At 50.0% G+C, this 13,738-nt stretch overlaps 1 protein-coding gene across 1 annotated transcript; it reads right to left on the minus strand.

Moving 5' to 3' along the window:
- Window positions 1-9,766: 9,766 nt before the first annotated feature.
- On the minus strand, window positions 9,767-11,851 carry NCS54_01482400 (Hypothetical protein; the record flags this gene model as incomplete). The annotated part of the gene is made up of 4 exons (XM_053159950.1): window positions 9,767-10,500; window positions 10,554-10,840; window positions 10,894-11,288; window positions 11,357-11,851. 4 exons carry the CDS (start codon window positions 11,849-11,851, stop codon window positions 9,767-9,769), a joined length of 1,911 nt encoding a protein of 636 aa, XP_053015925.1.
- Between the last annotated feature and the right edge of the window lie 1,887 nt (window positions 11,852-13,738).

The raw sequence follows: 13,738 nt of genomic DNA on the forward strand, positions 1-13,738 counted from the left end.
TAGTTGTGTTTTTCAAGGCAGGCTGCGTACCCCTAAACTAGTCTGGCAAAAGACTACGTGTCGCATATCACCACTAGGTTCGTGCGACTGGATATGAAACGCGGCCCGTACTTTGGGGTTGTGTATCCGGTTTCCCATCCAACTTGTCGCATCAAGGATTCCAATCCTAACGACATGAGCTCAAATAGCTCTGCCCGAACACATGGCTGTTCAATTTCCTTTGTTCTTCAGATAATTCTCATCAATTGACTGGTGCCATCAATGATCCCTGTGGAGCCAATTGTCTGACATGCCGATATCATCTCTTCCCTTGATCGCACGCTCATTGGGGGCAGTTCTGATGTTCTAGATGATGAAAGGGAAGCCAAACGTCCTCGGATTGATGCTTTCTTTCCCTCTCGTTACTCGGATGTCTCTCTCCGCCGTATGTTCGACCGCGATCGGTATTTAGATGCAATAATCAGCCTAATCACACGCCGCCGGCTTGCCTTCTCAGCAAATACCTGGGATGAGATGCAAGAGATTATGCTAGCAGCCAATCCTGCTATAGAGGACCTTTTAGTGACCAACCGAAGTGCTCTAATGCGACTAATTGATGCCACATATGAGTTATATTCTTCTCAGCTCATGGTAACTCTTGAAGCTTCCATCTCAAAGATCCATATCCTCTCTGATCTCTGGACATCGCCCCATCGCCATGGGATACTCGCCATCTCTGCGCGATGGGTTTATCAGGATTATCAGCCACGAAGGGCACTGCTAGCGATGCTAGAATGTCGCTATAGCCATAGTGGTGAAACCCAGGCATCTCTAATTATCGATACACTGGCAAAGTACGGCATTGCTTCTAAAGTGGGCTACCATGTAGGGGATAATGCCACTTCAAATGATACCTGCTTGTCTTATCTCTCACGGCGGTTACGAGAAGACTATGGGGTACGATAGCCCTTCCCTTATCTCTGGATTAGGATTAATTGGTTGCTAGTTGACGTTTAATCCCTCGAAGCGCCGTATCCGCTGCGTCGCCCACATTATTAACCTATCCCTTCAAGCATTTCTTCTTGCGTCTTCAAAAGAGGCACTAATCGCCGCTCTTGATGCCACCGATGATACCTCAAACGATCAGTTGTTTGCACAGTTCTACGACACCTTGCACCACGCCGGACAGACAACAGGAACAGATGAGGCCCATCACAGAAGAAGAGCTTCGCGAAGAGGCAATCGTATACTTGAGAACTTCACTGGATGGCAGCATATCGCGCCCCTACGGAAAGTACACAACATCGCGGTCTGGATACGTAAATCTACGCTTCATTCGGCTATATGGGACGATGAAATAAAGCTCCGACTAGGCATAGATAATGCCACACGCTGGAATGCATGGTATCGATTGTTGGATAATTTTCTGCGGTATCAATCCCGTGTAAAACAGTTCCTAATTGACCATGATAGAGAGCTTCAAGACGATATCCTGCTAGCTTCAGAGTGGGAGTTTATTGAACGGACGCATCGTTTCCTACAACCGTTTGCCTCAGCTACGTTGTTGGCCGAAGGGGCGCGATCTACACTCTCCCAATCACTCTCGATAATGGATGTTTTATTGCGACAGTACGAGAAGTATAAGGTCGGTGGCGATGTTTTTTCTTTTATCTAATTGATCGGCTAACTAATTGTTTTATTTAGGAGCTTTATAGTTCAAAGGAAAACCATGATCCCCACATGGTACACTGCATCGATATGGGCTGGTTTGCACTTAATAAGTACTACACCATATTAGACCAGACACCTATGTATGCCGCCGCACTCCTTCTCGATCCCTCGAAACGAAGAAAATATATTGAGCGGAATTGGCAAGAATCCTGGCACGCGCCTGCTATTGCTGCTGCGCAGCAAATTTGGCTAGATGAATATAATGCCGCGCCAATCCCAGAATCCTTGCGGGTGCCTCTAGATGTGTCCTCTTCATCTGGGAGGCAGCACAACGAGCTGGATGAGTTGTTGAGAGATATTGCTGTTACTGGCCCTATCTTAGACGACGCCGGTGACTTCGAAACCTTTATTGATGCACCACCGACCCGGATAACTGGCTCTCCTCTCCAGTGGTGGCTACATCGAGATCAAAGGAAAGCATATCCGCGGTTATCCCGCATGGCAATTGATATCCTCTCAATCCCTCCTGAATCATCTGACGTTGAGTCTCACTTCTCATCGGCGCGGCGTACGCTATCATGGGATAGAGAGAGCATGACCTGCGAGAACCTGGCGAAGGTTGAGTGTGTGGGCAACTAGATGCGCGAGGGTATCATTGTACCCAAGTCTCACGGTGGCAGGGGCGTTATTTCCAGCGTTGCTGTTGAATTTAGCGTTGAAACAGAGGCAGAGGACTTTCTAGATTAGGGTACTTTCTTGTTCTTTCTTCTAGCCTACAAGAATTATATGTGGTTTATCTGGATATCAACCTTGCTAAAGTGGCTATGTAGCTGTATAGATATCTACCTGGATATATCGATATCCAGATAATTTCTCCCACTTATCTGGATATCGATATAAGGGCCAGAATTTCGGTGGATATCGATAGACACAGGTCTGTTCTTGGCTGTATTGGCGGCATTTTGGATCCGTAGATTAGCCGAGACTCGAGCTATAATGACCTCACACGTTTGAGTACTTGGATTGAACTGAAATGGCCGTTTTTTGGTGGGTTTTGAGGGTGTTTGAGTTCACGTGCGGTATTTTGAGGTGTCTGCGACTTTTGTGCCCAACTGAGGGGCGCGGAGCCTGCCCCGAAAGTTGGCTGGTGGGGCCTTCGCCAACGGGTACAGCAGGAATATAGATCTAATCATAAAAAAAAAAATATTTTCATGTTTTTTAGTGACTAAGCTTCCGGAAAGAGTTATATAAGATAAGGAACCTTGGTTGTAGTGTTGAAAACCTAAGTGCTGGTTCCCCCCTGGAGTTGCGGCAATTCCGCCAAACGCGACGGTCGCGGAGAGGAGGAAGAGGATGAAGGCGTGGAATTTCTCTGGTCGGGACACCCGCCCGTTTCCACCGTTGATGATGGCCTGACATAGGAAGTCCCCCATCGTGGTTGTGGCTGTCCAGGGGTTGCTCGAGTTCCAGAAAGCGACTAAAGCGACATAGCGTGCGCGACCGGTATCGTAGCCCCAGAGCGCTTGGCAGAGGAGAACGAGGTTGGCCAAGAACTGCCATAGGCTCGCGAAGATGATTTGGATGAGAATGGAGTAGGCGGCGATGAGGATGGGGAAGGTGGAGGATTTTATGGAGATGGCCGGGACGCCGCCGGTTTTCGTGGGGAGAGTGAAGAGGGTGCCGAGGCTGTAGGTGTTTGAGGGGGGGTTGGTGTAGACGTCCATGAGCTTGATGTTTTCTTTGAACGAGATGAAGCAACGCAGACAGCTTATCGGCGAGGAATATTTATTTGGATGATGATGGAGTAGGTGGGGATGCGGATGGAAGATTTATGGAAATGGCCGGGATGCCGCCGGTTTTGGTTCTGGTTTGGGGGGGTAGTTGTTGTAGACGCCTATGAGCTTTATCTTAATGAACCAGTGAAACAACTAATCGTCAGGGAAAGACTAATCCTAGCCTTATCCCTCAGGCCCTGCCGGCCGGAGGCTATGGCGCAGAGACCCCTTTTCAAGGCGAGAGGCCACCTCTTTTCAAGCCGTTGAAATCAATCACCAGAGCGTTTGAGGAGCCCGCCAGTCGCTGGCCAACAACTACCAAATTGCGCCTAGGGCTTGCCGTTTTGAGCTATGCACGGTGTTTTTTTGCTGGTCTGCACAGGCATTTAATCTCCACAGTTCGAAGCCTCAAAAGCCCCGTCAGCCCGTCAGAAGCCACAAAATTGAGTTGGGATAATGTACACAAACCACATGAGATATTCAGTTGGCCAGTTGCTCGGGGCTGGGGATGGAACTGGCTCGACCTGGCCAACTTAAGGGCATCTGGACGGCTACCGTTTGTGGGATATTGCACATCATGATTGTTGGGAGAAGGCTATGATGATGGGAAGTATCTACTGGATTGACTACAAACTGTGTATCTAAGGAGTGACTGATTGAAACGCCTGAGCGCTCTATCTCCATGATACAAAGTGGCTAATTCCCATAGCAGTAGCAGGCGACAGTACGGAGTAGGCAACAGTGTGATAGCAATGCATTAGTGTGTTGTCGATGTGATATTGGTATATCTGCCTCGACCCTCATGCTACGACTCATCAACCCAACTATGTCCAACATAACTGGGCCTACCATGAGATTAAGGCTGCAATTTAGCTCAACGTGAACATCAACCCCCCATACGATAATTATCCCTAAAAGGTCCGTTTTAAGGTCCCTATTCTCGTACCTAATTGTCTGGCCTGGCTTTTACGCTCTTGGGGGGCTGAGGTGGGGAGGTTAGCCTTCGGGAAGTGCCGCTGAGCTCGGACTTTGTAAGTGGCTGCCTGATATCCAAATCTAGTTAGGATTGGCCACTTAAGCTTCAAAGAGTGGTCTCGGCACGAAAGTAGCAATGGGTTAAGTCTAAGCGAACTCCGCGGAGCGGGCCGGTCTGCCTAACTACGACAATGTTGATATGGTGTGTGGAGCAAGCGTGTTTGTCTCACAGCTGACGAAAGATCCTACAGCCAATGATTGCCTATTTGGTCCCCTCCTAGCGAGTTTCTGGCCTGCATTTTGCCGGTCTGTCACCCCTGTGTAGCTTGTGCTAAAATCTGCCTTGCTTATCCATCCACAGGGCTGTTGTGGCTGCAGCCGGTCAAGCAAGCCGCTTTTAGCCTTGGACAAGGGTTTGCAAACCGAAAACGGTAATGGATAATGGCTGTTTTCTCTTTCCTCAGAGAGCTTTGGAAACTGGCCAAAAGACAAAGGGCAGGATGGGAGCGGGTGGAAGCCTGTGCCCTTCGCGTTTGTTGACCATTTCCCTGCAGAGTACGGAGTACGTAAACCAAATTCAGAAGACGGACGGGCCTTCGTTGTGCAGCAGCGTGTCAGCGATTACTATTTAAAGCCTTCTTTTACTTTTTCTAACTTTAAGATATAAACTGCTTTACTTAATTTAATAAACAGATAACTTACTTTCTAACTCTAAGATATAAACTTACTTACCTACCTACTTACTTATTAGCTCTATCATCTTTCTAACTCTGGGGTATGAAACCTACCTACTGCCCCCTAACCCTATGGCTAAGCTCTCCTCCACCACTGACTATGCCTGTGTCTTAGTGTAGCGGTTGTGCTAGACCGTTGTATCATAGGGCAAAAAGATTGGTCAATAATCGCTATTGCAGCGACTACTGGGCACACTAGCTGCTCTTTTAAGCCTATCGCTATTCCCGGTAAACCAAGCCGTAACACTTATCATCAGGTTCGATCCTTAAGCAGTGGAAAAGTACGACACGGCAAAAGGGACGGACATCAAAGTAGTTTATTATGGCATCGTCACCAATCGAACCTGAGTCTTCAGGTCCATATATTCGCGATGGCACAAGGCCATCGTTTAAAAATGGTGGTCTTATGACTCTTATCTAGATGGACGAATGAGAGAAGGAGAAAGTCTAGCACTACAAAATTCATCAGTTCAACTTCAAAGGTCCACACCATGGTAGCCTTTCAAGGTATCACAGGACAGGTAGTTGTTCTCGATGAAGGGTGTTGCGATCTGGAAGCCGAAGACGCCGGTGAAAGAGGTCTTGCAAGTGAACGGGCCTATGTTCGACTCGACTTTGGTCTTGACGGGTATGGGGGCGAAGGCACCCTGTGACAAGGGCGTGTCGAACAGGCGGATCATCTGGTCGCAGGTCTCGCCGGCGGCGAAGATGGGCTGGTTGGTGACGTTGTGGAAGAACGACAGCGGGTAGGGGACGGATTGACATGATGCCAGGCGTTGGAACTGGAGCGACATGTAGGTCTGGTCGCTGGTGGCGTTGAAGAACGTGTTGCCTCCAGGCAGGGTGGCATATGCGTCGCATTCCGGTGCAAAGGTGGAGGGGTGGACAACAGTGCCGTAAGCTTCCGAGCCATCGATGGCGCCCGTGTTGGAAGCCGTGATCATCTGTTCTGGTACCCAGCGGAAGACAGAGTAGCCGTCGCCAAGAAAATCGAGAAACGGGAACTCGAAACCGGATCTCTCGACGGAGGTCAGTATGTTTCATCACCACTTAGACACAGCATATGGAACTTACGCTGAAATCAGGAATACTTAGCTCCAAGTACCGGATGTCGTGATCATGTCCGGCCTGGAGGAGCACGGGATACATATCGGCCGGGAAGTCGGGCAGCAGTGATCGGTAGGCACTCTCGAGGATGGCATACTCTGACGGGATGATCTCTTGAGCGGTGGCCAGAGGAATGGGAATGATCGCAAGCGTCACGTTCAGCACGCCAGTGGCATTGTTCGGGTAGTCCTGAAAGAGCGTATTCGGCTGATCGTGGGTGACACACACATTCTCAGCCTGGGCGGCTGTCGGCCTCAGGTGAAGGCCAAAGAAGGCGAGCAGAGGTAGTGTGAACCAGGGAGCAGCGAAGGCTGGTGATCTTGGTGATCGCTGCGCTGGGCCGTTGGGCGGCATTACGACGAGAGGCGAGAAGGCGGGGATCTTGGCGATGATGCTGTTGCTGAACAAGGATATGCTGGACAGCAAAGAGGGGTCTGAGACACCGAAAGCAGACGAAGCGTCGAAAGATCAAGAGAGGATTCCGCCCGGGCTTCTGGAATGGAGACAGCCAGCTGAAGAGGATGAGGGTATGACTGCTATAATAGAGCGAGCATGAAATAAAACAGAAACAAACAAGCAAGCCACGTTTGGGCAAATCAGCGCGTCTTGTTTCTTCGGGTCATCTGGAACAACGGCATGGGGTTGGGCCAAGTGGACGGGACAAACGAGGTGGGATGAGGTGGCAGCAGGACAAATGAGAGCGAGGCAGACGGACGAATATGGTGGTTGGGCGCAGGTGCTGGCTTCGGATGACAGGCGTTCCGGGCTGGCGTGCCACCGCCGCCCCGGATGGGGACGAGCCGGCTTCGTTTTCCATTGCTTTTTCGTGTTCTTTCTCACAATCCCCCGCCCCATCCGCGGTCCGTGCACCTTGTTTTGCGACGGAAAACAACTTTAAGGGACCGTCCGGCCATGTTGTTGAATATGCTGGGGTGTCACGTGTGGGTCAAGGATCTTAAGATTAAAAGCAGGTCCTTCAGGGGCAGATACTTAACGGGAACACGAACACAACACGAATACACTGATTCAACCAATGGACCGAATACACGTACTGTCTGAGAAAAAGCCACTAAGAAAAATCTTATCCGCACTGTATATCTTTATATCTTATGCCTTTCGGTACGAAAGGTCTTCTTAAGCTCTGGGATTTCCCCCCCCCGCCAAATCTTCTTAAGCTCTGGGATTTCCCCCCCCGCCAAATTTGGCCCCCCTTGCAAAATTCCCGCATTAAGCGATTACCCGATTCGGAAGCGCAACCGCACCTCTTGTTCAAATCTCCCTCAAAGAAAGCTTCATAGGCGCAATAGTCATAGTCATAATCATCACAATCGTCGCAGGGAGGTCCATCCCAATAGCCCATTACTCCATCTCAGAACAAAAGGCCCGCAATCTCCGCATCTTAATTATCTTAGTCAAGTTCGAACAACCCCGCCCCTAAGAGACTCAGGGGGTCTAGTGTGACTACCGCAACATCTCTAGTCATTGCAGGGTCGCCGGTCTCCCCCTTAATATCCGTAGAATCTGATAAAAACGATAACCATGAAGAAGGTGAAGTGAAGGAAGAGGAGAACTCTCAATCACCTGACATATCTGCTACACTCCGATCCTCCGTTCGTCCTAATATGAGGTCATCAATTGCCGAACCAGGTGGCAGGAATAAGAGGCATCCGACAAAGAGACTTTAAGTAGCCTAGTATAGTGATAGTGTGTGGCATTTTTGGGCTGTTGTACCTATTGGGTTTGGAAAACTTGCAGATTGATAATTGTGGGAAATAAGGGTGCGGTTTCAATACCAGTGCGAGTGATAAAAGTCCAAAGATCTTAATACTAGGACATCTTGGCATGGCACCTTCTTGTACTCAAATTGACAATTTTCCCTCTTTGGTATTGCAACTGATTGATCTCTGCTAGTCTTAGTCCCCTGATTCCTGTCTCAGTCTCAATTATTGACCCTCACCCTATTGGCTAGGTCTCTTAGTTCCGCATTAAGCTCTTCAAATCGTGCCACTCAAAATGGTGCCTGCTCCTCGAAGCCTGCTGCATAGGTCTTATTGGCTACGCAAAACAAAGGTAACTCACACACACGCGCCCTATTGGCCAAGTCTCTTCATCCACCCACCACTTAAAACCGCGCCCTCTTTGCAAGCTTCGTACCGAAAGGCTACTCAGCGCAAGGGAGCCGCCAACTTGCCCACCTCGCCCAGCTTCCAACCTTCCCCCGGCGGACGTGCGCCTTCCCCTGTCACTTTTGTCCCGGGGGGGCATTTTAGGCGGTGAAAAATCCCAGAGCTTAAGAAGACCTTTCGTACCGAAAGGCACTGATATCCAATGCGGCCCCTCTCCGACCTCAGCAACTTGCAAGGCAACTTGTCAAAGAGGTGTTAATGGACGATACAGGACGGACAGTTTCCCACCGAATCCTTTTGAGGCAATCGCTCTACGAGGAAATCTCCCGCTACAGTAGTGAATCGCCGAAGGACAATCGGATGGCTATAGAATGTCACCGACAGAATGTCACCGACAGATAACTACCTTGCCAGAGACGTCTTTCCAATCTTGGGAAAACAAACACAGGATTGGTCAGCCGTCAATACAACCCTTTTCTCAAGACGCCTCACCACAGTTTTCAACACATACTATCAGGCAACACTTTCCTCCCTGGTCATACAAATGTTTCAATTACCAAAGCCCCCTACTCAATGACTATAATAGTCTCAGTCTCGCTAAACTCGACTCCACACGTGGAACAGCAACGACCGAACGACAGATTTATCGAGCAAACCAACAGTGGGTTTCCATTCTCTTGACGACTTCTCTCATTCTCGCAATTTTGGTACTTGCGAGAATCGTCTTGGAGTTTCTGATCCAAGGACCAGACGTTCTGGGCTTCGCATCCTCAATGACCCGCGATAACCCTTATGTGTCTGTAACGCCTGGCGGCACAGCCCTGGATAGACCCGATCGAGCAAGAGTGTTGAGGCACTTGCGGGTGCAGCTCGCAGATGTCTATCCCGGGAATGACATGGGCTACATCGCGCTGAAGAATGTTCCGCCTGTGAAGCGAGGCAGGACGAACAGGATAAGCGCGACAATGAAGTGACTTGGCGACCATTTGATGGAAGGAGGTTATAAAGTAATATTGGCGTCAGGTAAATGGAAGCAGATACCGACTAGCGTTGGGCTGAAGTGGTTACACTTGTGGACTAGATGTGCTTTTCCTCGGCATACCTGGGAGACGTCGCCCAAGAGAGCAGGACTAAGTGAAGGTGAAGGCAAGAGTGGAGGGCGCAAGAGGGGGAGGATGTTGGTTCAATGGTGGAGGCATAGGACGCTGCAAGAATAGATAAAGTGAGCGTCATTTGGAGAATAAATGGGCGTTTCGAATTTTCTGTCATCAGACTAGGCGTTACAATCTCAGGCTTAAATGGCGAAAGGGAATCCTTTATCTTATTTGAATACAGCCTCTTCCGTCAACCGAAGCGTGCAATCTAAGCCGCACTACGTTGGGTATTAAACTTGAACTCGTCAGAGATCGAACCACCCCTTTTCATGGGGCGCGTTCGAAACAGTCGTCTCAAATCCTTTATACTCCTTCGATTTGCCTAACTGAACCCAAGGTGCAAATACATTCTTACTCTTCTGCAGCGTCTCTTTTAGCTCGGGATAATGCCTAATCAGCACATCCTTCATGCCCGTATGTTGCACCCAGTGGAAACCCTCATTGGTGTAAGTCTCGGCATTCCACTGCCCGGCAATGAAACGGTCACTCTTGAGCCGCCGCGATGCCATGACAATAAAGATGCGGAATGCAGTTTCGCTGAAGCCGAAGCCCGGGATTACGGGCTCACTGTGCGAGCCAACGAGTGTGTCGATGTCCTCAATGTCTCCATTGTACACCTCGGAGAGCTCTGTGGCGAGCGCCATGTTGCCGCCGGTCAGCTCCTCAAATGTCGTCGGCACATGCATACGCAGCATACGTCGGAAGTCACAGTACCGCGGGACGCCGCGCTCGCGGTCGCGTAAGATGTCGACGGTACCCATGTCGCGGTGGAGGCCATCCGGGGAAGTCAAGTCGCGTAAGAAGTTAGGGTAGTTGTTGTTGGTAATAGCTCCAGGATAGTTGATGCCGAAGGAGTAGAACGTGTCGGCAAACGAGAGACCTTCCGCCAAAGGCCTCTGGGCATTTTGAAAGGTCATGTCTACTATAGGGATTGTGGTTTGGTGCTTCCCATCTTTCGCGTTAAAGAAAGCGATATTGTCTGAACACATTGCTTAGAACGATCCAAGGAGAAAACTCAATAGGATTCTTTACCGGGAATGAGTGGGTGCATCCTGTAAACGGATACGAATTCCTCTGAGAGACTGTAGGGGATGCCGTCATGGTCAACCCCTGAACCGGGAATGCCAGAAACGATCTCGCTCCTCTTTGATATTCTTCCAGCCAGCTTCGTAAGGGCTTCGCCAGCAAGGCCCCACCAGTTGGCGTTCATGCCAATCTGAAGAGCCGGGTGCGCGAGAATAGCAGGAGTCCATTCCACTGTATGAATCTTCGCCATCAAGGCACAGTTGACCAGCCTAGCCTTGTCAAAGATTTGGTCCCTGTAGAAAGATTTAGCTACGACTCAAGGGCACATCCACTGAGGCGGTCTTACCCGGTCCAGTTGGGATATGCCTTTCGAAACATGTCACAAAGGGAGTTATGCTCAAGAGCAAACAGGGTATGCAGTATCTCCATGCCTATCCACCAATTATTGTTAAAGCCAGTAAGGGGATTACCATCTTTATCTCGGGGCAGAAAAACTGCTATACCGCCCTCATCAAGCATCAGCTTTCCATCAGGGTTTCGGGTTCTCAGCATTGAAGTCACTGCTTCACTTGACCCATAGATCTGCGAGCCATCCCACCAGGAGGTGTTCAAGTTTCTGTATCCAGGGCATTCAAGGTCAAAAGGGTCAAGAGTGGCGTCAGGCTTCGTCCGAGGAAGCTTCATACGGCTGTCCGACCATCGGTCGCCAGCAGGCAGCGGAATATTAAAGGACTCGTCGCTCTATCGATCAAGGTCAGCTGGTAGCCCGTTTTCACGTCATACATGTGTTGGAATGCGTCAGATCTTACCAGCTCATGATTGAACCAATCGTGCGTCTGGAACTGGATCCAAGCAGCAGCAAGCAGATTGAGCGTGGTGGCTGGGATAAAGCCACCCGGTTTGCGTGCCATAAAGCGCTCGCTAACGACTCTTGGATTTGGAGTCCAGAGTTTCTCTTCAGTCGGCCTCTGGCAATACCTTCTTGGGAAGTTTCGACCAAAGCGCATGCCAGCACAGCCCATGAGGGGAAGTTCGAGCGAGTTGAATTTCCCATCTGAGTGACGCGCATTCAGATAGCGTTCGTCATCCATGCGCTCGTCGTGGGAATTTCCCTGTGCAGAAGCGGATGCGTAGCCATCATGGAGATTATAACCTCGCAGCTCAATGCGCATGATGGCAAGATTTAGCGCCCCCAAAATAGCGGGAAGCTTGAACCACGACACGAATTTGTTGATGAAGTGGAATATCGAGATCGTGGTCCGCTCAATGAATGAGGGCTGGAAGGACATCTTTTGGTCGTCCATTTCAGTTAGATAAGCCTCTAGTGAGAATTCTGGAACTCAGTCTGTTGTAAACGAGGACTTAGGCTTCGAGTTGGGCTCGGGTACGAGAAGACTGCCGGAGACGAAAGGTCTTCCGTGAGCTTTAAGCCGCTTATCGCCTAACAAATGACTTTCCCTTCAATCCCGTCACTGACTCATCATCAGTGACGCGCATCCTTGTAAAGCTGACTGCATTCTTTCCTCATGCTATCACATGCCAGGTGCATTCAACGTCTATCACTTTTATCGAACTCCGACAGATGCACGAAGGGGATGATTGTGATGCTCATTAGCGTATTTGTGGAACTTGCCGTACAGCTGACATTGGTTGTTAGGATGACCGCAGCAGCATTTGGTTGGTTGGTTGGGCTTGTTCTGGATGAGCTTGGGGTGAGACTGGAACCACCAAGCTACCTTGGTGCACCCACTCAGCAGGGGCTGGCCAAGTCAGAATAACCTGGAAGCATATAAACCACCGACAGCGAGCCTGAGCATGGTCCCACGAAGTAGACTGAATATCGAGCAGCAAACATAATGTATTTCACCTTGTTCAATGCGGTAAAAGCTCTCTTGAACTTCAAGACCAAGGAGCGAGACGAGGAAGCAAAAAGAATTCGCGCGGAAGACCATTCCTACATTAGACTCAACATTGCAGACCGAGCACCGTGCCCCGGCCTGAATGCGCTCGCGAATCAAGGGTACTTGTAAGCACAAAACGTTGAAGTCGTCGGGGAAGTGAACTCATCCATCTGACAAGTTGTAGGCCGCGAGATGGCAAGAACATCACACTGCCGCGGCTGGAGGCGGCGCTGATGACAGCGCTTCACATGAGCGACACCGTTGCGCACGCTTTGGCAAACACACTCAAGCCGGTGTTGCGCCAAGATGGAACATTCGACCTTGCCGACTCTCGGAAGCACAACGTCGTGGAGCATGACCGCTCCCTTACACGCCTCGACTTCCGACAGGGAGATAATTACAGCCTCCAGCCGCACAGTAAGTGACATTGAGGCTCGGCTCTCCTTTTCTTGGGAGGAAAAAACAGATTCTGTACAACTTTCAGGCAAGGCATATACTTACTCTTGGCTGTTACAGTGCTGCAGGCTATGATCGATGACGCTGAAGGAGGTCCTGTAACTCTGAAGACTCTTGCAAAGACGTACATTCGGCGGAAGGAAGAGCACAAGGAGACCGGCGGCCCCCCCTTAGGTCTCCGCCTGTGGTTTGTCAATTTGCTTATCACTGTGGGGTTCATCAATGCCGAGGCGAGTGGCCACCCCTCACCGCAACAACTAACCACGTTCTATACGGAGGAGAGACTTGAGGATTATATCCTAAAAAATCCGGAGCCCAGGACGCTGCACGGGCTGGTGTGGAAGGCCATGGTACTCTTGTGGCAGTAGACTGTTTCTGGCTGCAAGCTTCCTCGGCATATTATTTCGGATTGAAAGGTTAGCTTTGTTCTGAGGTTTCTGTAGCCAGGTGGTGCATAGGACTATCCTAAGCCGGTGGGAAAGGATTGTGCTCCCGTAACTTTTAATTTTCCAAAATTAAATCGTTATAGTGTGTTAGATTACCACAATGTCGACGTCGCCCTACCCTCCAGCGTAAACACCGCGCACAGTGCCGACTCTAATGCCCCCAGCTTCAAGAGTACCTGGAGGGTGGTACACAGCCCTGCATATTATCGCGAATAGAATTGACGATTCACACGATTGTAGCTGCTCCTACTCATCCTCTTCCCATTGCTCTGCAAACCTTTCTATGAGTTGGTTGCCCGAAGCCACCAGCAATCGGCGGCCCTACTAGCCTTGCCTGTCTGGAAACACCCGGCTCCGTAGCTAATCGTCTATTTTGGTCTCTTCCCAG

The sequence above is a fragment of the Fusarium falciforme genome, chromosome 13 (assembly GCF_026873545.1).
Source record: "Fusarium falciforme chromosome 13, complete sequence".
Taxonomy (NCBI): domain Eukaryota; kingdom Fungi; phylum Ascomycota; class Sordariomycetes; order Hypocreales; family Nectriaceae; genus Fusarium; species Fusarium falciforme.